At 38.3% G+C, this 26039-nt stretch overlaps 1 protein-coding gene across 2 annotated transcripts; it reads left to right on the top strand.

The window, feature by feature from the left end:
* Positions 1 to 10530: 10530 nt before the first annotated feature.
* On the top strand, positions 10531 to 24960 carry LOC139701020 (thiamine transporter 1-like). 2 transcript variants are annotated; one of them, XM_071599581.1, is made up of 9 exons: positions 10531 to 10679; positions 10771 to 11317; positions 11412 to 11582; positions 12069 to 12396; positions 15405 to 15790; positions 17322 to 17427; positions 18213 to 18405; positions 20415 to 20556; positions 23175 to 24960. In XM_071599581.1, the coding sequence occupies exons 2-9, from the start codon at positions 11192 to 11194 to the stop codon at positions 23322 to 23324; spliced, it is 1602 nt and encodes a 533-aa protein (XP_071455682.1). In that variant the 5' UTR covers positions 10531 to 10679; positions 10771 to 11191; the 3' UTR covers positions 23325 to 24960. The 2 variants fall into 2 exon arrangements, with proteins under 2 accessions (XP_071455682.1, XP_071455681.1); XM_071599580.1 differs by having other exon boundaries at positions 10531 to 11317.
* The last annotated feature ends 1079 nt before the right edge of the window (positions 24961 to 26039 follow it).

Genomic DNA, 26039 nt, shown 5'->3' with positions numbered 1-26039 from the left:
AGGCAATAATTCTCCGAAAATTCACATGCGTATTGCATAGCGTCATTTTTTCGTGGAAGGTAAGTTGCAATGTAATTTATTATCATTAGTGTCAGCTTGTGGTTTGCTATGACAACAACGAAGACAAGAACTACCTACCTGTGACACCTTGAAATAAAATCGTTCGTTAGTAAGTCATTTAGAAATATTAAAAATCAGTAGATGGAGCCAGAAGAATGCAGCCGAAAAATGCATTTGCGGCAGAATGAATACCCTGGGGAAAGCGCGTATTTTGAGGATAGCCAATGAAAAACACTCGGCAGTGGAAAGAGGCTTCATAATCTCTTAAACACACAACGCGAGAGGGACAAATTATACATAAGCGACAATTATGGAGACGCGATGATTACACTTTGATAAGATAGTATGAGATTATAAGCTCACGGAGGTTCATTACGACTTCAGTGGACTTATCAAGTCTCTCAAAATGCAAGGTTGCCATAGGTATCCGAATTTATTGAAGTGCCTCGTCCAAAACGTATGAAATCTACACAGGAACGATTTTCAGCCGCAGTGTTGAAGAAACTTCCATCGGAGGAGTGAAGAGAGAAAGATCTTTCATGGGGAATCAATGGGATGAATTTCCTTATTTTCCTTGAGGAACGTCGCGTGAACTAAAGACAAATTGCGACGTCTGGTGTAGATTTGGAAATTAAGCGAAAGATTTTTGACGTGAGGTAGAGATTATTACTGAGGATGGAAATGAACACATTTCGTTTTCTCCGTGGAGAAGCGAAACCCGTTCCTTCGCGACCACTCTCCCAGTTTGTTCAAGGTGACCTGGGCTTGCCTGGACGCGTATGCCAGTCTTGTAGAACGGCAGAAAATAGCCAGGTCGTCAACAAATAGCGATGCCATCACCGGGGCATTGATGCATTCCGTGACGTCGTTGATTGCGATGGCGAACAACGTCACGCTCAGCACTGATCCCTGAGGTACGCCGTTCTCCTGAGTGTAGGATCGGGATAAATGATTGCCCGTCCTTACTCTAAAAAGGCGGTTTGTTAAAAATTTTTTTATAAATATGGCCATATTGCCCTTAAAACCCCACTTGTGCAACGTGTTTAAAATCTTTCGTCGCCACACACTGTCGTAGGCCTTCTCGAGGTCGAAGAAGACTGCTACGACGTGTTGGCGTAACAGAAAGGCTTCCTGAATGAAATTGTCAGTGCGCACCAGATGATCTGTCGTGGACCTCTCACGCCGGAAGCCGCACTGAGCGTCGGAGAGGAGGTGTCGTCTCTCCAGGCACCAGACGAGACGTCGGTTAACCATCCTTTCCATCACCTTGCACAGGCAACTGGTGAGAGAGATGGGCCGATAGCTGTTCGGGTCGCTCTTGTTCTTACCCTGTTTCGGAACGGGTATCACCTGGGACTCCCGCCAGGAATTCGGGAAACTACCCTCAATCCATAATTGGTTGAGGGCATTGAGGACCTCCCCCAACGCTGACTTCGGAATATTCCGAAGAAAGGCGTTGTGGATCTGATCCATTCCCGGTGAGCTGTTATGGGAGTCCGTGATAGCGGACTCTAGTTCCCATGGCGAGAATGGCTCATTGTATGCTGCAGGATTACCAGCTTCGCGAAAATTGAGAGGGACTCTCTCACATTCCCTCTTGAAGTTTGCGAAGTTGGCGTCATATAGTTCATCACTGCTGCTGGCCGCGAACTGCTTGGCGAGAGTGTCGCTTATTTCTGGGGGTGAAGTCACCACCCGTCCAGCAACAAGCAGTGGCGAGATGACGAAGGAGCCCTTGGACCCAGAGATTTTTTTGACTTTGTCCCATACCTGCGCAAGGGGGGTTCTCTGGTTAATGGTAGAGACATACTCTATCCAGGATGCCCTCTTGGCCTGCTTCACCGCCTTCCGGGCTCGCGCTCGTAGGTGGCGGTAGGCTGCCAGGTTTGTTGCCGTGGGGTATTTCTTAAAAATATTCAACGCTTTTTTCCTCGTCCGGATCGCCCTGTCGCATTCCTCGTTCCACCAAGGGACGGGTGCTCGATGAAGGGTGCCGGACGTGCGAGGAACACTTTCGGTAGCTGCGGCTACGAGCGTTGAAGTCAGTGTCTCGACATTTTGCAACGCGTCGAGACTTGCGTCGTGTTTAAAATGAAAATAAATCTTAAAGAGCGACCAGTCGGCACGGCTGATACGCCAGTTTTCCGGAGGTCTGAAGGTGTTTGGCGAACGATCTACTTTCTCGAGTAGAAGAGGAAAGTGGTCACTCCCACAGAGATCGTTGTGGACGATCATCTTCAGCTTCGGGGCTAGGCTTATCGAGCATATGGCAAAATCTATTGCTGAAAATTCCCCATTGAAGCTGTTGAAGCGAGTTTTTTCCCCGCTATTTAGTAAAAACAAATTAAAATCCTCAATAAAATTCGATAAAATTCGGCCTCTCCTATTGCTTGGGGTGGATGGGCCTCCCCATAGTGGGTCATGGGCATTAAAATCGCCCATCAAAATAAATGGCCGAGGTAGCTGACGGAAAAGGGCTTCCAAGTTAAAACGAGTTACCGGTGCACCCTCCGGCAGATAGACGTTGCATAACGTCATCGTCTCTGGGGTGTGCACTGTGACAGCCACTGCCTGGAATGGGGTGTTCAGTTGGACTCGGGAGGTGTAAAGGGCCTCGCGAATCGCAACTGCCACTCCTCCTTGGGCGCGTTGACCACTCGTGTCGTCCAGTCTAAAAACAGTGCACCCCTTTAAAACACCCTTGTCTGTCGCCTTAAAATGTGTCTCTTGCAGACAGATGCAAGAGGGATCAAAAGCGTCCATTAAAACGGCCAGCTCCTCCTTGTGCCGATAAAAACCGTTGCAGTTCCACTGCAGTAAAAAGGTCATTAAAATTAATTATAATTAAAATAAATAAATAAAGGATTAAATGTGTTTTAAAATTTGGGAGATGACCGGTTGTTAAGAAATCATCGCTTAAAGCGATGTTTCCTCCTCCACTCGGTTGCCAGGACCTCCGTATCCGAGATACTCAGGTCCTCCAGAACCTCCGGCCTCCCTGGTTTTGCGGGAGGTGTAGGGGAAGGTGTCTTCTCACGCCGTAACGTCGTGTTCCCCTTGGTGGTTTTTGGTGGTGGGCTCTTCTTCGAAGGGCCCACCGGAGTAGGTGGCTCATTGTCCGCCTTACTCTTTGTCTCTTTGGTGCTCTTCTGTTTTTTGCTTCGCGTGCCCAAAGCGGTGACTTGAGGGGCGTCAGTTTGCGTGGCGATGGTGCACTTTGGCAATGGGATAGACACGACGGAAGCAAAGGACCGGGAGAACGTCGGGGCGACAAGTGCCCTGTACTTTCTCCTCGCTTCCAAATACGATATCTTTTCCAGCGTCTTTACCTCCATGATCTTTCTTTCCTCTTTCATCTTTGGACAATCACGGGAGTACACTGGATGTGTACCCTCGCAATTGACGCAAAGAGCTTCCGAGGAGCACTCTCTATCCTCGTGCGCGTCCTTGCCACAGCGCGGGCAGGTTGCCTTGCCCTCGCAGCGCGACGCGACGTGGCCGAAACGTTGGCACTGAAAACAACGCACGGGATTAGGAATGAACGGCCTCACTGGGACCGATTCATATCCAATGAATACCTTGTCGGGCAGCCTATCACGTGCGAACGTCAAAATCACGGACGTGGTGTTAATGTTCTCGCCGTTGCGCCTTGTCGTTAGTCGACGACAATCCGTCACTCTCTGAGAGAACATTTCTCTCTTGATTTCGTCGACGTCGACATAGAGGAGGTCGTAATGGCTGATGACTCCCCGACAAGTGTTGAGAGTGCGGTGCACCTCCACTTTTACCGGAATGTCATGGAGCATTTCCATTGCCAAAAGTTTTTCGCTTTGTTTTTCATTAGATGTCTCTATAAGCAGAGTACCGTCCCTGAGTTTCTTGACGCTCTTTGGGTCCCCAGGTACTATCTGCGACAAAACTCTCCGTATAAGGAAAGGAGAGACCTTTTTCAAGGTCTCACCTTCCTTTGCACATGACATAATGAGGTACCGCTTGCAAGCACCTATACAATGATCTCCCCCGCCCGAGTCCGGACGGGATCTTTTTGTTGGTGGAAAGGGTTTTTCCTCCATAATAATTAATAATTCGTCCCTCGGCCTCCCCACCCACCACGGAGCCACACATTCGGGACGCCGCTCCGCCAAACCGGAGCGGTCGCCAGGGCTAACGCGAGGGATATAGCGCTTCAGGAGTGGTTGTCTGTTTCGGGGTGGATCTTCGATACAAGGGCCCACCAAAACCCTTACATCTCCGACCTCCCTACGCAGACCCCCACAACCTTGGCACTCGCCACCGGAGCGAAAACGCGACGGAAGCCGATTGACCGGGAGTGGCTAGCTCCCGGCCTCCCGTTTACACGAAATCCGGGGTCGAAGAGGGGTATCACTCCCCGGTCCATACAGGGCATCCGACACCCTGCTGGGAACCAGAAAGCTCACCCTCCAGGATCCCCTTCTCTCCCTTACGGGTCTCCAGGCACGGCAAACACCTGGGCGGATCGCAGGCCAGATGGTATGGCCGCTCACAGACAGTGGATCCACAGCACTGTCCGGACGCATCCCTTGCTGGCTTGGGGTTTGTTTTCGGGGTTTTCTCCCCGCCCTTTTAGTCGCCTCTTACGACAAGCAGGGATACTGCGGGAGTATTCTCTATCCCCCTACCCGCGGGGGGAAAAACTACTACTACTACTTATTACTGAGGAGCATTTTCCGGGAGTCTTGGTTTAAAAATACTTTTCTTTTTTTCTCTCTCTTATATATCACTGGACGTGGAAAAAATACAGGTCATGCATTTTTGATTTCATTTCTTGTTTTATTTTGACGAATGTTTAATTTACGACAATTATAAGGAAGCCAAGCCAAGAATTTCATAATTTTTCCTTCGCTTAACAGTACTTCGGTTATTCGCATCAATGTGATGATGAAAAAGATTACTTTAGTTAAGACTGTGGAGAATTTTGGGAATGCCTCAGTGAGAAACGATAATGGATTTGTAATTTTCCAGGGATTCCTACTCCATATTAACTCCCCTATCGCTATTAAACGCCCAGTCGTGTCAGTCTGTGAGGTAGATAGTAATTAAATCGATTGAAATTCAGATTGGGCGCATCAATTTCACCCTTCCTTTTTAAACTTTCCATAGCCATCGAGCCCTTTCCAAACAGAGTGTATACTTTTAAGAAAAAATGAAAGAAATTTATGTAATAATTTGATTGGTGTGTGGTATAAAATTATACTACCTTGATCAAAAATTTCCCGGAATTTATTCAGAAAATTAAAAATACAAGTTTATTCATCTAAATCTATATTGTCCCCTTCGAAGTAATCCCCATCGACTGCAACACACTTATGCCAGCGCTTGATCCAATCCTCGAAACATTTTTTATATTCGGTTTTCGGTATGTCCATCAGTGCTTCCTGCGATTTTTCCATTACTTCCTCTCGGCTGCTAAAACGCGTTCCCCGTAATGGTTTTTTAACTCGATTGAACAGAAAGAAGTCACAGGGAGCCAAATCAGGTGAATTCGGTGGCTGTTGGATGGTATTTGTTGCATTTTTTGTCAAAAAATTACGAATAATGATAGCACTGTGCGACGGTGCGTTATCATGGTGCAAAATCCACGAGTTTTCTGCCCACATTTCTGGTCTCTTTCGGCGAATTGCTTCACGCAAACGTCTCATAACGCCCAAATAATACTCTTTGTTTACTGTCTGGCCTTCTGGCAAAAATTCATGATGCACTACACCGTTGTAATCCATGAAAACCGTCAGCATTGCCTTCTTTTTTGACTGAAAACGACGTGGTTTTTTTGGTCTCGGCTCATTTGGTGAACGCCATTCACTTGCCTGATGTCTGGATTGCGTGTCGTACTCATAAACCCACGTCTCGTCTCCAGTAATGATCCTTTTGATGAATGTGGGATCGGATTCAGCCTCGCAAATCATGTCTTTTGCGACGTCAACACGGTCTCTTTTTTGCATGAAATTGAGGTCTTTTGGCACCAACTTTGCTGCTACACGACGGAAACCCAAATCATTAACCACAATGTCTTGGGCGGATCCATAGGCAATGTTCAAGTCCTCCGCTATTTCTCTGATGGTTAATTTGCGGTTATTGACCAACATTTCTTTTACTTTATCAATTTTTTCACCGACTTTCGATGTCGATGGTCTGCCACTGCGTTCATCATCTTCGATTGACTCACGACCACTTCTGAACCGCTCGTGCCACTGGTAAACGACCGTTTTTTTTAGAGAATCGTTGCCGAAACACTTTTCCAACATTTCCAACGTCCGTGCGCCACTAAATCCGTTTTTTACGCAAAATTTAATACAAGTTCGTTGTTGCAAATTTAAATCCATTTCTGCAATTGTAAAAAATCGCCAACACACACAGAGATAGATGTACTCTTGGCTACGTAACTTTTGCAAATGTCAAGTTATGACACTAAGATTTAAAGGGAATATCAACAACAGATGTACCAATTTAACAAAAAAACAGACCTCAAATCGGAACGATGGGAGCGCCACACGGTGGTTATTCCGGGAACTTTTTGATCAAGGTAGTATGTAACAGTTATATACATGCTTAATTTTGTTTATTTTATCTTTTTTTCTTGCTGATTTATTGATGCTAATGAGATGGGGATTTTTATTGTTTTGTGAAAGAGATATGTGTTTGGAAGTTTCTTTAAGTATACTTTTGTTTTACTGACTGATTTTATCTATTATCTTTTGTGATTACTTGGCACTTGTGTGCCACCTGACACTGTCTATCTGCACTTGTAAATTTTAATAATAATAATATCATCGCTTTATATCGTCCATCACGCTTCTTTCCCTGTCTTTTTTCACCTCAGTATACTTTGACTCTTTAAACTTTCTTCAAACTTGCTCTGTTTACATTCTTCCAATTCTTTTTCTCCTCTATCTTCCTAAACATCCCGTCTCTAATACATTGCACTCCAGTCATTTTCCTATAGCTCCATTTGAGTTTTCAATATGTTCCCATTAATTTCTCTAGTACCCAACTCTCTGTCCTCGCCCATGAATTTCTATACATCCTCCTGATACTACTTTCTTATCGTCTAGGCTAGTGCTTCTATATTCCATTTCCAAAACCGTCTTTCTTGTTTTGTACTTCACCATGCTGAGGGAGTGAATTTATTGTTCATAGTTTTACATAAACAATGCAAGAAATGTGAAGATTAATCACAGGTAAACTATATTAATGAAACTATCTATGGGTAGAAAGTTTAATCGAAACATTTATGTTGGCGGGAATAAATTGTTAATTAAATCACTATTCACATTTGAAGAACAGAAATTTCCGGCCAAATCAATAAAACAACCTTGATAAATATTATCAAGATGTCTCTACGAAAGATCCTTGACTTAATAAGATTGCCACAATTAAAAAAAAGGCATTAAACAGATAAGCAAGGGCTAAGTATTGAAGTTAATTTCATTGCATTTCTGTACATTTACTCTTCTTACGCTTGCTTGTCTAACGGGGAAAGATGAAATAACCTGGACAAATGGATTGAGTGCTAGAAATGAAGAAGTCGCTCCTTCAGCGGGTGAAGATAATTATCTGAAATTCAACTTCAAGAAGTTTGAATCGCATGATAAATTTAGATATCTTTTTTTTCATTACATGTAGCATAAATATTTATAAATAAACTCTTAGAGTTTATAAATCATCATCATCAGAGGTAATCTACCTATCAATGGTGGATTTAGGACAGAACATAACAGCTCTTATGTTCTACGTAGACCATCAATATGCGTAGACAAATGTAATGTAATATTTTTCAAATATAGTTCGACTATTTTTTTTAGTTCTGGCAACACGGTGACTAAGGAATTTAACTGATTTGGGCAAATGACTAGAAACAATATGCCTGCAAAAACTATATATTTGACCCTACACCGTGAAAACACTGTAGCCACCCTAAGATGGCCGCACAATTAGTCAATTGTTAGTCGCAAGGCGGGAGAGGGCATAACGGCGTCATTGATTTTGTTCTCTACTCCATCTCCTCCAACAACGAGGGTACTATCTCACCAAGAGGAAGAAGCACGTACAGTATTGAACTGAACTAGAATTAAACGGGGACGTCATTTACGTACATACCGAGAATCAATGCTTGTACGCAGTCTTGTATGCATCACTAACATATTGGCAGTCGGAAAATAAGACATATTTTATTGTAATAGGTTGATGTCATATAAGAAATATTCATTATGAAAGGGTTTAATAACTTGACTGCTGTTGACTACTGTTTGTTATATCATGTCATTGCCACCCGGCTTATCGCCTAACAGCAATGTATCCCAAATAATAATAATAATAACAGATATTTTTAGGTACCCTTGTACTTCATAATTTATATTTGGTTCATTTTCTCAGTTTTTCCATTCTCCCGTATTCATCTTAACCAGTCTCATTTCTGTCATAGGTAATCAATCCTATGATGCTTTTAAGGAGTACTCTAAGCTCTTATATTCTACGTCTGTGTCAATCTCCTCATTCTTTTACAGTTCCTGGGGCTGACGGCTCACAGCACGCGTTTCTCGTAATCCCTCCGCGTCTTTCCTTTTTTGTTATTCCCTTCGACGCGTCCTTCCATTAAGTAGTGTCGTGTCTGGGAATTTATCCAATTAGATTTTTTATTGTTATCATCGATGACCACTGATCCGATGCTTTTCCTGAAAAAAATAAATAAAAATTCGTCCGATTTATCAATGGCGTGGAGAATCGAGACAATGGCGCAAGGGGTGGAAGATTAGCCTCACCTATCAGCTGGATACACGCTGTAGGGTTTCCCTGGATGCATTTAAAAGAAATGTTCCTCTTTGACTGAATATTTTAATGCGCTACTTAAAGAAATTATTCGAAACGTTTCCAGAACATTTAATGACTGAGCATCTTAAAAAAAATTAAATTGCACATTTTAGCAATAGGAATTGATCTTAATATACATTTATGGCAGTTTTGTTCTTCTTAGATACTATAGAAGGTAATTCATGTTTAAATACCGGGATATGATTTCTGACCAAAACTTTCTCTTCCGTTTAAAGCTTTCTTTATGAAATGCAGAATTTCTATAGGTGTGACCCGTGTTGCATAAACAGATAGACTACTTTTAATAATGGTCCAAATTCATGCTTCAGGCTTTATTTCCTGATATTTACTTTTCATCCTTACTGCTTTTCAGTTGATGCTTTTAAGTAGCACAATCTACCAGGATGTATTCATTCATTAAGAGGGAGAGTGGTATCTGTCCGGTACACACATTAATAGAAAAGATCAAGCGTACATGTTCTGACGCTTCAGATCGCGAAGGAAGTGCACATTTTTCTCAGTCAATCTCCTCCGGAGAAACGATTTTTTTATGAAATGAAAATAAAAAAAGACAACACAAAATTTCAATTAAATTTGCTCGCATACAGAAATGCCTAAACTTTGCCCAGCTTTTAATGACAAAGCATGTCATACGGATTCATTTTGTCGAAAATCCTTTATCTCTCGTATACATCCGGGTTTTGCAAAACCATTTGCACCCTCCTCCCCCCCCATCTCTGTGACCTGGAACGTTGGAAGGCCATAAAAATATTACTCATTCCTTCTTCTGTAGCCTCCTTTAAGCTTCTTCACACTCTCAATGTTCCTCGTTTTGCCATATCTGTTGACGAAATATTATAAATTAAGAAACAAATACAAGAATCCCAGTTGCTAAACTTATCTGGTGAAGTCGCCGTCTGGTATTAAGTACGTGAATTCGAAACGATTAACTAATGTCTTCGTTGAATTTGAAATTTGTCGTACTGACCTTGAACTTGGAATAGTTTCGTAAACTAATTTGATGAGTGAACAAATGAGAGCGTTTTCAGATCGAGGCTAACAACTGAGATGTTTAGCCTGTACATCCTCTCACCGTCTACTCTATTTAGATTGCAGCTCTCAGTCATGATGGCAGAAAAATATACTTTGGGGAATGCCAATTTATCACGAATCGCTTCCCGCTTCAATCGACCAGTGTTTATTGAAATAGTTTACGGGACAGACCAGGTCCACTGGTCGCGTACTTGAACTAAGCAGCTAGGATAGACTTTAATATTCAGAATATAAAAACTGAACTTCCCTTTCTAAATGTTTGTGACAACTTAAAAAAATCTTTTAAACGGAAATAAAAAAATACTATTTATCCAACTTGTAAATATCTCTTAAGCTGATAACTTTGCTTCAGTATGCGCCAAAGAAAACATGTATTTTCAATGGTGCATCATTTTGTACAATTTTAAATTCACATTTCAATTTTCATCATTTTGTGAAGTAAACAAGTTTCTAACGGAAAGCTAAGTCAGATGTATTGTGCGCCAAGAGTCGATAAAACTTGTGGGTTGGTAGCTCTGAAAATCTTTGACCCAGATCTCACTTCAAGTCGTCTGTGGCTTTGTTCGTCATTATATTGTAGCGAAGTTAAATAATACTCAGTCGTGTATTGCGTTGATACATTTCATAGCTGTGAAAATGGAACTGGAGGAACGGTCTTCATTTAAAATCTGTATCCCGCTCCACAAAGTAGGGCGGTTACTTGTGTAAATCCCTATCCGGTAAATTATCTTTGTAATTTCAAGTTGAAAATGACTTAACATTCATTATATCATACTTCTTTGGAATATTTTGTTTTTTCCGTTTATTTAGGTATCATTCAATACATTATATATCTTCTTATTGTGCATACTTTGTTATCGGGTACATTATATATTATCGTCTTCTAACTTGAAGGCGACTAATTGTTTTCGTTGTGACCCTTGATTTTGCCTCATCATTTCTTGAGTTAACCCTTTAAAAGTCTTGATGAAGAATGATGCCTAAAACTTATGTCGTATCAATGCGTAAGAGAGCCAAGTTGAAAGTGGCTCTTTTATCACGTCGCAGTGGTCATTCTAATCGTAACCCGCGAAGAATAAACCGGCATACGTTGGAGCCTCCAGTTGCGTATCTGTTTCACTTAAGTTGTTCCCTGGAAGTTCCCTGCTACTTGCCTTATTGCGTTTCTGTTTAAGCAGTTGGGGTTGTGTTTGGCCATAAAGCTTTTAAAGGTCGAGCAAATAAGTAGTCAATGGAGTTTTGGATTAAGGTTTCTTTCCTGCTATGTATGTTCGGGTTCTTTAAAGAGTTAAGGCCATCTGAACCTTTCATAACACCTTACCTTGTTGGGCCGTGGAGGAATTTCACAGCGGTCCAAGTTCGTATTTCTAAAATTTATTTCTCACATATTGTAATACACTCTGTAGCATAACCATTCCTACTGGAAACATCACGTGCTTGTTATTTCATAGGTCAACCAGTTAATATATCCCGTTGGGACATACTCTTACCTTGGATTATTGGTGTTAGTTTTTCTAGTGACTGACATTTTGAGGTATAAAGCTGTCATTCTATTTGACGCTGTATGTGGAATAATAACTTGGAGTTTGCTAGCATGGGCACCCGGCTTATTCGCTGCTCAGGTAAGAATATGTACAGAGCCAATATTCCCTTTATCTTGTAAGAGTTTAGACAACAGTTCTCTGTCGATCATTTTTTCTTGGTCGCAAAATCCCGCCGATTTTTATTTAGACTGACTGCTAACCTGAATTTTATTTCTGAATTTATAATACCTTTTCAAGCCAACACAATATATTGCATTTCTCTTTCATCTTGTATGAGTGAAACTAGTGATTTAGTGCTTTCTTAGTGCTGAAGGAATTAATTTTTTACTGAAGTTCATGCTTTTACTTGTCGCTAGTTATAATCATTTGTGGAATGACTGATTGTTGTAAGCTGTAGACAGTGTTGGTATTAGTCAAGTATTGTGTTGTTGATATTCAAAGCAATATACCAAAGATCTGAGTAGCATCGTCCTTTTATAATTATAAAGTCCAAGATCCAAGAAATTGTTCTTGATTTATTGGACATGATCTGCCTATCATTAGTATGTAAAACATTTTTTTCAGCTGTTGGAGTTTTTCTATGGAGCTTTTATGGCTGGAGAGGTTGCATATTACTCATACGTGTATGCCCGGGTTGAAAATCGTGAGTTGCATGCCCGCCTAACTTCACACACCCGATCTGCTTACCTCTTTGGACGCTGTGCATCTGGAATTGTTGGTCAAGCCTTGTACTCAACTAAAGCAGTGGACCTCCGGCAAATGATATTCATATCATTGGCAGCCTTATGCTTGGCTTTCGTGATAGCCCTGTTTTTGCCACCAGTGAAACACAGCATTTACTTTCATCGTAGGGACCTTAATGAAACTCAGGAGCAGGAATGCAATCAAATTGGTATGTTAATACATTAAGCCTTATTTGTTTTGATTGCTTATAATTCCTATGGACAAATCAGTTTACTAGTTGAATGGAAAGCATTAATACATTCAGAGTTGATTGACATAATATTTATTATTGAATTTGGTCACATATATTCAGCAAGAAATACTAAGTGAAAATTGAATGGATTTTTCAGTGGGCCATTTTGAACTAAAAAAATGTAATTCACATAAATGAACATTATATATTGACCAAATTACTTAATCATTGAAAAAAATAGAAATGAATGAACTACATTACACATATAGGAGTTAATAGTGAGCATAGAGAAAATGAAAGCATTTTAATTCATCAGAATCATTTTCCCATGCTGGAAACTTCTTCTTTCCAGCCTTCAGAGATTGCTATTATATAATTGACTTGTTATTAATACATTTTGAAATACATATCGAGTTTACTTCTAATATTCTATTGTACTGGCTTTTTTTGATTTGGTTATTTTTAAACCATTATAATATTAGCAATATTTTATTGTTTTAACACTTATTTAGTGTTCAAGGTAAATTCTAAATCTAAAGTTCACCTAAAGCAAAAATCATATTCTTTGGCCAACTGTACTTCTGTGCATATATTTATGGTTTGTTATAGTCATCTGTATGATGATATTTGGAATAGCCAGTGTTATCTCTGCAATTTATTCATTTTAGTTGAGTGGAAGTATATAATTGATATCTTTTACTGTATCAAGCTCCTACTAAAGTGAGACTGAAAATTTTTGGGATCTGTTTTCGTACTAAGTAGTTTTATCGTGCTTAAACAGTAATCCAATGATCAAGAAAAATCATATTTTTCCATGTATTGCAACCCAAAAGTAGTTCAAGAAAGTTTAAATTTGACTAATTCAGGAGGTTATTGGCCAGACTACCTAATCTCATGGCACAATTGTCTGTCTGTGGGCATAAAAAGTGACTGGTTTGTTCCTAGAAAGGCAGGCTACTGGTTACTTTTATTTTAATGCATGTTCCCAATGAATTCTTTCTTTTAATGACACTTAGTCCTAAGTTGTATTTTCTCATGGTGAATTCTTTTCTGGATTTTTGCTGGGTAAAGTTTCGCAATGCTGCCAATGTTTCAATGCATGCCATCCATCGTCTTCATGACGGAGTGAGATATCATTTGAAAACAGAAATATATATAGAAACATAGAAAAGGGATGCTCACCCATGCTCTGAAATTTTATGTGGCACAACCACCTTCCTCTGCAGACAGAAGATACCGAGTTACTTCTGCCCGCAGAGGAAGGTGGTCGTGCTGCTGAAAATTTTGGAACATGCATCTGTGCCCTTTTTTGTGTCCATCTATATTTGAGCGGATTTGGAAAGGGGCCTGGAATCGAGTGTTATTATAATTAAGAAAAATTAAATGATTTGCTGGATGTTTAAATGTATCAGAGGGTTATTTGTAAGGTAGCTTGGCGGTGGTGTTGTTGTTGGAGAGGATGGGATAAAGATTGCCAAGAATAATTTTTGGGAACTGCATGCCAGGGAAGTAGTTTGCACTAATAGGCATTGTCATTTTTATTCTTAGGGGATATTTTAGGGGTGTATATGTTTCAGGAATATTTTGTGCAGAAGGGAGTCTGGATAGTCATGTTGGATGAAAGAGGGATGAAGTCTTGGCAGGAATTATGTCAGGGTATCAGGGTTGTTGCAGATACATGGTTCTGGATAGAAAGAGAGTAGGGGATAGACTGTCTGGTGTGGAGAGGATGGCAACAATTATGATGAAGATATAGTTGCTTGTCTGTAGGTTTGATATGGACTGAGGGATGGAATTTATTAATGAGGAGGGAGATTTGGGCATCTAAAAATATGATTTCAGTGGAGGGAATGGTGAAAGTGAAGGAAACAGAGGATGCCGTATTGAGGTAAGAGTTAATAGTTTTAAGGAGTCAGTGCTATGTTATCAAAAGAGAAAAATATTATCAATATTAAGGGTTTCAGCGTGTGATAGGAGAGAAAATTTCGTTCAAGAAGGCCAAGGTAGAGATTGGCAGAGAAATGACTGAACCTACTTCTCATGGTGCAACCTGTACTCGGAATGTAGTGGCTAGTGTTGAATATTAAAGAAAAACGTGAGAATGAATTTCGTAATTTGTAAAAGGAAATCTGTGCCAGGATTTGTGGATTGGGGTGTTTGGAAAGGAAATGCTGGAGAGAGTGGAGACCACCTTCTTAGGGGATAGATGTATAGAGGGAGGTTATATCAATATTGGCCCTAAATATGTAAATATGTCTGTATGGTGCTAGTGATTGTGGAATGGGATGGAGATGGTAGTCAACAAATGGGGAGATGCATTCTGCTGGAGAATTACTGGAAGAAATAATCGCTTGGCTATGATTGCTAGGTGGTTGAATTTTTGGGAGAATGCTGAACTGGGGGGTACTGAGATTAGGTGGGGGGAGAGATGAGATGTCTTCATTGGATGGGCATTCATGGGGGACTCCTTGTCTTAAAGAAAGTTCATGCTATCTTTAGCATATGAACCACACAAGCACATGTGTATGTGTGTGTGTGGGTCATGGTAGTTCAGGGGTAGAGCATTGGACTACTGACCGGAGGACCCGAGTTCGACTCCTGGGCAAGCCTCTCTGGACACCTGCAGCTCCATATCAAGCTATGTGATTTGTCGGGTATCAGATCTCCCTGGGAAACTCTAACTGGCCCCTCTACCCTGATGTGTGAATTTCACATGCCGTGGGGCTTAGTACTGGGTGAACTTTATCATCACCTACCAAACCCAGTTTTGGGTTGATTACTGTGTTTATAAAATATATATATATATATATATATATATATATATATATATATATGTGTGTGTGTGTGTGTGTATATATATATATATATATATATATATATATATATATATATATATATATATATATACATATACACACACACACACACATATACATATATATTTATATATCCTTATATTTATTTCTTTTTTATCCATTTTTCAGGTAATTCACATGAAAATGCCGGAGAGCATCATCCCGTGGCTCGCACAAATTCGGCCAGGTATTTGGATGGAGATAATGATCGGTTTACTAGTTTCAATGAAGAAAATATAGGTGAACCTGAAATAAGAAAGGTTAATAGGAATGAAGGATATAGTAATTCAGGTCCAGAAATAAGAACTGCTGAAGGGAATGGAGATATTGGAAGTGGTCCTCATGCAGTTGTACTTAACCATGATATTACCAGTTCCAGGAGTAGTCGCAGCATAGCCTCCTTCTTTAGTGATGCGTTTCATCTCCTTTGGAAGCATGCCTATACATCATACTCAAATAAGGAAGTTGTGAGATGGTCAGCATGGTGGATTGTTTCAACGGCTGGATTTTTACAGGTGACTATTGTGATGAAAATGAACATAACTATATGTGTACTCATGACTGACTTTATTCAAGTATACAATATACTAGACATAGATTGTGAAATTAGAATTTCAGCATTGCCAGTCTTGTTGAATATAGATTCTATTTTTATTGAAAATGGATAACTTTTCATTCCTCATCGATGCATTCACTGTAAGGTTTTTGAAATGCTGACTATGTGGTTCATTCAGCTACTTTTTGAGTCGGGGTAACTTATTATAAGAAACTCTAAGGGTAGCTTGAGGTGATGTGAAATTACTGTAGGGAACTGAAATTTACTGTAAAAATCCACGAATTTAAATATTTAAATTTTTATGCGGGCCAAAAATAGATAGGTAATATCTGTTCACAAAAAAAGTCATCAATTTTACATATCTATTACATTGGACCCATTTTAAAATAATTCTATTTGTAATATTTCGATAAAAAACTTTCATCAAACCTTAGTTCAAAAGTCGTGTGTCTCGGGTCACGTGACTTTTTAACTGTGAAAGTTTTCCTGCAACAGATTTATTCATAACCTGAACATGCTACTGACTGCTTAAGTGTTGGAATGGGATGGAGAATCAGAATGGAAAGTAATGGGTAGGGGTTAAGGCAGTGTTTTCCATTATTACCCATGCTTATCAGTGAACTTGCAAAGGAAATTGTGAGAGAGACATGGGAAGGACTAGAGGTAAGAATGAAAGTTATATCATAAGAAAATGAAATCATTAGAAGGCTAGGATTTTCTCAAAAAATTGGAGAGGTTGGTTAAAAATTTAAGTTTTAGGGCATAATGCTTAATTAGTTGTTCAACAATGTAGAAAGTATTTTAGGCAAAAATATGCTAGACAGTAAGAACATTAAAAGAAGCATTGTATTGGGTGAAGAAACTCTAATAAGTAGAAATTAAAATCCCGAGTTGTAATTTAATGAAAAGGTTGCAAAAACTTTGATTTGGAGAATAGTGTTGGATGCTTTTTAAAATTGCCCATTGAAGCAAGAGTGTCATTTTAGATCAGAGACTTATGAGATGTGGGTGAGGAAGATAATGGAAACATTGAATGAACAAAAAGTACGGAAAATAAAGAAGTGCTAGGCATTGCATGGGAAAAAAGAGGTGGTAGGGTTTAGTATGTCCCTCATAAATAAAGGCATATTTTTTCTCCAATGTTAATGATTCGGATTAATTTGCATTTAATGCCGAGTAGATTTTAGATGCCCTTTGCAACATTCCCGTTTTTGCTTCAATATTGGTATTGTTTGGGGTGGCTGTTAGGGTAGGGTTAAAAATCTATCTCAGGGGGAAACAATAGCTGGTTATAAATCACAATTGGATTGAATACATGTGGAATCTATGATGAATGCATTTTTGATGAATGTCAATTATTGTTTTAATGGCATGGTACTTCTGCAATTTAACTCTCATGTGAAAGTACACATTTGTTGTGTGCTTTTTTTCAGAAAGTATTTGCAGTGTATCAGTTAACAGTTCTAAATTTAACTGTATTTCCTCTGAAGGTTCTTAACTACATTCAAGTTTTGTGGGAAGTAATAGTTCAGGAGAAAGGTGAAGAGAATGTTGCTCTGCTTAATGGAGGAGTTGAAGCTGTACAAACTGTATTAGGTAAGTAGATAATTGTTTTCTAGCATTGTTATTTTTAGGAGTTTGTTTCTAGACAGCATTTTTTTGCAAATAGAATGTGTTTCGAAGGAATAATTTTTGTAATGAATCACATTCTTGTGTCTGGGTTAGTATCTTTGTAGTTAGTGGTTGTTTCTTCTGATAGCATGTCAACTTCTGCATTCCTATTCTGCTAAATATCTCCTAAAAATATTTTCTATCATCAATGCTCTTGCTACCTAAATGGCATAACTCCTCAACTTTATGAAGTACTATATGTCTTTGCTAGGTGTTATTTGAAAGTTTTCTTCCTTTCCTAAAACATAGACCATTGCTTAATTTTATTTTCGTTTATATTGAGGTTGTACCAGGCCATGTTTAAACACAAGCAAGGTTGGTGAGCTGCTTATGTAAACAACTCATCATATCTGTTTGGTATTCAGTCGGTATATCGTGAAGAGCATCCTGGTGGAAATATATAAAATGATAGGATTACATTGTGGTAGCATTTACAATATTATGGTTCAATCAAAATGTAATTTGACTGTATTTTTAATGTAGGTAACACATTGGTGCTAAAATTTTTGCTATATTCTCTTGATACCCTCTACCTCTGTAAATATCATGCAACAAGATGTAGAGTCTAATCCCTCTTTGCTAGGTACTTTCGATATCATGATTCAACATGATATTACACTAGCATATTTTGTTTATTTACAATGCTATGAATACTAATGTAGCTCATGTGGATGCATGTATGTGAAAGGGATTTATAAAATTTATTTTAGGGGCTCTGGCCTCTCTGTTCTGCGGTTGGGTTCGTCTCAATTGGGACTTTGTTGGAGAGTTCTCATTGGCTGGAGTTGCCGCAATTGAAGGCCTTGTAATGATTCTATCAGCAACAGCCAAAGAATTGTGGTTGGCGTACCTTTGTTACATCTTTTTTGGTATTTTTTATCAAGCGATGGTAACAGTGGCTAGGTACGTACTATTTTAAATTGGAATGTGTACGCAAAATTTCTTATTTAAAATAAAATTTACTTTAATTAACAATTAATTCAATCCTTATGTGGTGGAATGTGAAAAGTTATGTATCGCCATCTATAAAGCATTCCTGCCAGCATAACCTTACCCCTCTTCATTTCCCAATGCAACATTCCTGTTGGGATATTTGTCTAGTTCTGTGCAGTTTTCTTTGCATAAGGTTGAATTTTGACATTTTTGGTACAATGGTCTTTCATCATTCACACCATTTATTGACTTACACTATAAAGTTGTTCAGTTTATGATTTAAGATTATGTATTATTTTTAGCGTTTTGTCTTTTTCAGCTTATGTCCACCCTTAATTCCATCCAAAATGCCAATTCTATTCCTCTGCTTTCTCTGAAATTGGCCAGTCATTCATGTCTTTGAAAAGACATATGTTTTGGGTGTTGCAATAGTAATGATAACTATTAATAGAACATTGTGAATGTTTTTGAAAAAATAGGTAAAAAAATTAGGAAACGACAGTGTTGGCAGTTCTTGACAGTGTTCTCTATAATGTAGTTAGTGGATTGATCAAATGAGAAAATTCTCGTAGTAGTAGTAGTAGTTTTGAGGGGAGGCGACCGACAGCTAAGGTCATTTGCGCCATAGGGGAAGGACAGGAAATGATGAAGGGTGGAGAGAAACCCGGCGTCGGCATTAGCCTGCTCTTTACGAAAGGCGCCAAGGGGTCCGCGGCTTAACGTCCCATCCGACGGACGGCGTACTCACTCAAAGTGCCCTCCACAAAGCACCTCAAGTAGGGATCGAGATACAAGAAAATTCTCTTTTTAAGATAAAGTTATTAGTCTTACTCAACCGGCGTGAGGGGGATTTTGATGGACCCTTACTTAACATACTAGAGTACTTGTACTTGATTAATTCAATCCTAAACGCATACTATTTTGAGAGATTTTCGAGCCTGATACTTAGTTGAAATCCATTTGTAAAGCAAAAACTAAGAATCAAAGACATTGCGTTTCCTGTGGAAATACAAAGTCTTTGATTCTTTCTTTGTGCTTTACAGACTATTTTCCTTCCTCTATTTTACCTTAGGACAAAACAGGGAAGATGGTTGAGGAAATAGAATATGAAGGTATAAACTGGAACAACGAGAAATGAATATCAGTAGGCTGTTGAGAAAATCATGCATGGAAAAAGGAAGCTGGGTACAATAGTAGAAAAATGGAAACATGCGAAACAAGGGATATTGAATGCCTCAAATGAAACAATACAAACAGTAAATGGGAAAAGAGCTAGAAAGTCGTAGATTATGATGAGATGATTAGGAAGATAGATGAGAGAAGGAATTGAAAGATTGTAAACAGAGATTTTTGTAGAATCAAATAAACATGTAAGGATTAATGTAATACTCTGAGGGGGAAACAAACAGAGTGAAAGAAGGATGGAGAAATAGGCAGAGTGAAAAAAAGGAACGTTTACGAAGTTAAGGTGAAATTTGTATGCTTTACAAGAAGGTTATAACGCTATCGGGTAGTAAGAGAGGAAAATCTGTGTAAGGCCAGCAATATTAGGTATGGGAAGATAATATTTCATAGATGAAGATACTTGAGGTCCAGGTTTACTCCATGGTGAGTTAGAAAGGGCATTAAGGGAACTGAAATCAAATAAGGCCGTGAGGGTAGGCAGCATTCCAATGGAACTAATTAAAGGTTTAGGAAAACGTGGTAGAATAAGTTTTTATGGACTAATTTCTATTATTTATGAGAGAGGCATTTGGTCGGAAGATCTCTTGAGATCAGTATTAGTCGTTGTTCCAAAAAAGGGAATTGTTTATAATTTTAATAATTATAAAATTTAAACTAAACTATGAAATATTATTACATTATTCAATGTACAGGTATTAATGTCTGTACTCCTCAAAGTAATTTGATTGAGATTAATTTTACCCTAACTTAGGTTTTTTTATATAATTAAATCATTGAAAATATTTCTATTTCAGTATGGAGGTCGTTAAGAGACTTGAAGAGGATTCCTATGGGCTAATATTTGGAATAAATACATTTCTGTCATTAGTGTTGCAAACAATTTGGACCATTGTAATCATTTCGGATGATGGTTTTGCAATGGGTGCAAGAGATCAGGTAAGGTTTGATTATCATATACAAGGTCTGTCCAATAAATACGCGAACTGAGGCCATAAAAACTTGATCTTGCAAAATTTAGTCAACATCGATTTTGTCCCTTTTCAATGTACTCTCCATTTGTTACTATGCACTTATTCCATCTCTTTTCCACTGTTTAAAGCACTCTTGTAAGTCTTCAGCAGTTAGGCTTTTTAGTTTTCTTGTAGTTTCTTGCTTTTTTGTGTCTGCATCTTCCCGGTGATGTCCCCTCATCATATTTTTGCATTTTGGGAATAACAAAAAGTTGCAGGGGGTGAGATCTGGCAAATAAAGAGGATGATCAAGGATGGTGATTGAATTTTTTGCCAGAAACTGGCGAACAATCAATGCTGCATGTGCAGGTGCATTGTCATGGTGAAGTATCCATCCATCATGTTCGATCAAAAGAGTGTGCACTGTTGATTTTCCTAAATTAACTTCATCAGATATCATTCGGACAGTTTTTCGATGATCAGTAAGGACAAGGGACCACACATGATCAATCTTGTTATCAACACAGGTGGTTGAAGGTTGTCCAGGCCTTACATCATCCATTTTTAAAATGCTTAATCCACTTGAAAACGGATGCTTTCTTCAGAGCATTATCACTGTAAACAGCTGTCAACATTTCTGTAATTTCTTGATAATTTTTATTGCCTTTCACCAAAAAAATTGATGTTGATTCATCGCTCAGCGATGTCATCAATTTCCATTTTTGAAAAACATTTAAAACAAGGACTACAGAAACTAACATAATTGGCACTTTATGCAGACGGCTCATTGGGTCTCAGGCAACTAGCGCCGCTAGTGGGCGGGACTATAGTCTGCATCATTGCATACTGCCAGATTGCACCGGTTCGCGCATTGATTGCTCAGACCATATATTATGAGAAGATTTTTTATGCATGTGATGCGTATGAAGTTTCAACGGCTGCAGTGTTTGTGGCATAAGTAATATACAGATAAATCTACCTCTTTGATTGTTACATGCTTGCTTGCGTTTTAAAAGCATTTTTGAATGGGAACCAGATAGACTAAATGAATCCTAGATTAGTGAATTTTGGAAGAATTAAGAAGTTTTCAAATTCTTTTAATTATTTGTTGTTTTACTTATTTTGTAGTGCCATGGGTTCCCACTAATTTGTTTAAAACTGTGAGAAGGAAGAAAGTGAGAAATTAAAAATGGGTGCATATTTTTGTAAATAGATTTATTTCAAACCAATACCATATATTTACTATTTATGATATTCTTATGGTTGTGGTCCATGCATTTATAAACTTGAATCCCTATTTTTTTCATTGTCTTACCCACAAACTGAAAATAATGACTGGCGACTGCATTGGGTGTGTGCGATTAGTTTACATTTTTACATTCCAATTATTGGGGAATGGCAGCACTTTGATCCTCCTTCCATTAGTATTAAAAAAACACATATTGATGATTTGATTTCACTATCTGTACTTCAGAATTTTGCGCAGCTGGATGGATTTCAGAGTAGCCAGAAGATCATTGGCTCCACCAGTTATCGTATTGTTCCAGAGACCCTCCAAAATATAAAAATATGAATTAATGAACTAAAAGTCATAATGTTGAATATTTAATTTGCTGCTTTACTGAATTTATGGCTTAAAAATAATTTTTTCAGAGCCATAATTGAAGTCAATCAATGCAACTTGAAAAACAAGAAGAAATTTTCATTCAAGTAAAGAAAAAATGTTTGAAACAAACAGCCAAAATTTGACTGGGTTTTACTTCTCAAGCATTTTTATCTCTCAATTAAATGATTCATGCGTTGGGAAAAATGATTTCACCCAGAATGTCCTTTTTCATGGCTGGGGGAGAATATATCAAGCCCTCTCATAAAGAAATAAGTCAAAAGAGAGCAGATGTGTCCAATTTTGCATGACAGCCATCAAAAAAGAATTTGACTTTTCTGGGTCGTTGTCATAATTAGAGGTACAATCCAGTGCAGTCCTTCCAACCATTTCTCAAAACTTACAAGAGCCATTATATTCAATTGTCTTTTATAAAAGCCCACTTTTTTTTAAACAAAAATGGTTTCTCTGCGCTTAAAAGTTTCCACAAAAATGTGGTTTCATTAGTAAATCGTCAAATTTTGCGCAACTCACTTAAGGAGTATCAAGGGGGCTGGCCCTGATGGCCTAATTGATCAACTGCAGTTTACTGATGGTGATAATTTTTGACATTATTTATTATACTATTAGAACAAATTATTTTACATGTTATCTAAATGATTCAATTAATATTTAGTTTGTATGTAACCATGCTATTATACTACACGACAGTTTTTCTTAGAAGGAACAATTTTAAAAGTAACTTATCAATAGCTTATTTAAAATAGTCTTATATATATGTATATTTAAAAAATATTGCTGCTTTTGAAATGTATTCTCTGTATCATTTTTACATCATGCTGGAGATGTTTCTCGTGTAACTTAACCCATACTTAATAGTCCCTCTTGAAAATAATTCTTTTATATTAAAATAGTTATTGCTTTATCTGGAATTAATTATTTTAGGAACTTCAATCTTACCATTTATATTACTCATTTTTTACCATTTCTTTATTTTTCAGTTTCTGGTTTGTGGTGGTTTCTTCCTACTGCTTGCTCTAGCATTTCTTGTGGTGGCTTCTATATCAACATACAGAATGGGCTTAACTGCATTCTTAAACCAGAAATTGTGGCTGCCTAAAGTTCCATTAACCACTAATCCACCTGAATAATTTGCAATAGGAAGAGTGGAACATGCATTTATCCAAGAGTGGCTTTTAGTAAATGTCATTAGTTTTAAATCATGACATATGCATAGGTGATTTTTTAAACTTAGAAGAACTGAGGTTGATATTAGTGACTTTATTTTCATTAATTGTTGATTGTTGATAAAATATACTGATCAATTTATTTTAATTACAATTGTTTAAATAGAAAAAATTGTTATATATTTGGCTGTAAGTTTGCACAACTTCACTTGAATACTGCATTTGCAATCCTTCTATAGTATTGTGAAAAATCAAAGTCTAAATATATTTATGTAGGTGTACATATATTTTTTTCACATAACCAGGTGCTAATTCAGTATTATGTGCCACTAAGTGGTGTATGCTAACAGCAAACGGCAGGATTAAATCTGCATAAATATTTTTAAACAAGAAAATTCAATCTGTGATAGCTTGCATTGTGTGTTGTTTGGAGATTTTACGTTATTTACAGTGGGCAAGTATTATTTTAGCTGTATTTAGTTGCCTAAATGTTCTTTGTTAAGGTAAAGGTTATTGCACAGCTTTATTCTGCCCTAATGTATGTGTTTTTGTGATTATAGTAATGTCTAAATTGGGAGGCACACTATTTTAGATATTCCTTTGTTTATTAAATAAGACAAATTTTATTATTTTACTTGCTGTTAGCTCATTGTACTGTGAAATTCATTGCTGTTTAATGAATCAGTCAAAACATACAATATTTGAATCACTTGGAAGATGTGGCAAATCAGAGGGTGGGAAGAGGAGATTTTACCTGTGAAATTGCTAAAGTATTCTGACTTTAAGTCTAATTTCTAAAAATGCCATTTCTAAGACTAAATGATTTTGGTTTAATTAAAATTGGAAAATATTAAACTCACTTGGCATTTGTAATGTAGAAATCCTTCCCTTAAAAATTCGTTATGAATTCATTCTGGTATGGTTTTCATAAGTTAACCCATAATTAATAATACCAAATAAATTACCAATTAGATGAAAATATTCTGTTATGGTTATCCACCCAAATGAACATTGATGTATGAGAAGATCCACGACTTGGAAATTATCTGCTAGATGGATGCCGTGACTCTTGATGCAGGATCACAAATTCATCATAATGGAAATTTCTGACCAATGTTTGACCGATTTTTAGAGCAATCAACAAGAATTTTGGTGCCAGTTTGTAACCACAGAAAAAAATTGGGTCCACTACTATACCCTATAAACAAAACAGCTGTCAAAGCAGTGGAAACATGTTGATTCATCACCACTAAATAAAGCCAAGGCAATACAGCCAGCCGTAAAGGTGAAAGATTCAATATTATGGAATGTGGAAGGAATTCTGCCAATAGACTATCTTCCCACTGATCAAATATTCCTGAACAATACTATGCTAACCTCCTGGACCAACTACAGAGAAAGATACACGAAGAAAGCCCAGGTTTGGCATGGAAGTCATATTTCATCAAGACAATGCACGCCCACTCACAAGTGTCATTGCCATGGCAAAATACATGAACTAAGATACAAATTGTTGCCATACCCACCTTATTTGCCTGATTTGGCTCTATTCAGATTTCCATCTGTTCCTCAAGCTCAAGAACTTGTAGCCAAAGTAAATGGGTATAAAAATAAAATTGTCTGAGGCGTCACTTTGTGGAAGCGATTCATATCGGAAAAGAAAGAAATACTTAGTTGTTCCACATATATTTTATTAACACGACCTAGGTTTCGACTTACAAAGTCATCATCAGGTAAAGAACAGAAGACACAGGGCTTTATATAGTGGATAGAGAGCTGGAGAGGGGAGGTGTTTGAGAAGAGGGAGGAGGGGAAAGAGAAAGGGAAATGGTGTGTAAGTTTGGGGGGAGGGGGAGAAGACGGTTGTGTATGGCGTCGGGGTGGGAGATTACGGTTGGGTACTGCTTCAGGGGGGGAGAGGGGCTGTGGAACAGAGGGAGGTCCAGGAGGGGTGAACGGGAGGAATAAGTTAGGTCATTAACTAGAATACCCTTAAGGTGACTATTCTTCGAAATTTCCAACCGTTCCAAGGCATCTAATCTTAAGCCTTTTTTCTCTACATGCAGAATTTTGGGGACAAAATCACTGGAGTGGTTGTTTTCTAAAAGGTGCTGGGCAAAATTGGATGACATATTTCCGTTTTTAAAACAAGCGTAATGTTCCTTGACACGATCACTGAATTTTCTCCCGGTTTGCCCAATGTAGAAGGCAGAGCACTCACAACACAATTGATAAACTCCACTCCTTTCCATTGCGGGAATTTTGTCCTTGCAGTTTGATAAAAGGTTCCCTAAGTTGGCTCTATTATAGAAGGCAGGTTTAATATTGTTTCCTGCAAGGGATCTGGTGACTTTACGGGAAATATTCCCCAGAAAGAGAATTCTTCTCCACTTCGAACCGTCTTCCTTGGGGATGGATCCGAATATTGATTTGACAGCTATTTTCTCTAGTTTTTTCCGATACAAGTTATCGACTAATTGGGAGCAGAAACCGTTGTTTTCAGCTATTGTTTTAATGATTTTAAGTTCGTTTTGGGTATTTTGTGGGCCTCAAGGAATCTAATTTTTGAGATGGTATCAAAATATATAAACATTGTTGGACTAAGTGCATTAGTGAACAGGTTGACCAAATTGAAAACTAAAGAAGTTTTATGGAGGTAAGTCGTTTATTTCTATTTCA

Source organism: Hetaerina americana, unplaced genomic scaffold (assembly GCF_022747635.1).
Source record: "Hetaerina americana unplaced genomic scaffold, ioHetAmer1.1.p SCAF_11, whole genome shotgun sequence".
In the NCBI taxonomy this organism is placed as follows: domain Eukaryota; kingdom Metazoa; phylum Arthropoda; class Insecta; order Odonata; family Calopterygidae; genus Hetaerina; species Hetaerina americana.
This window is presented reverse-complemented; position numbering and strand designations above follow the sequence as displayed.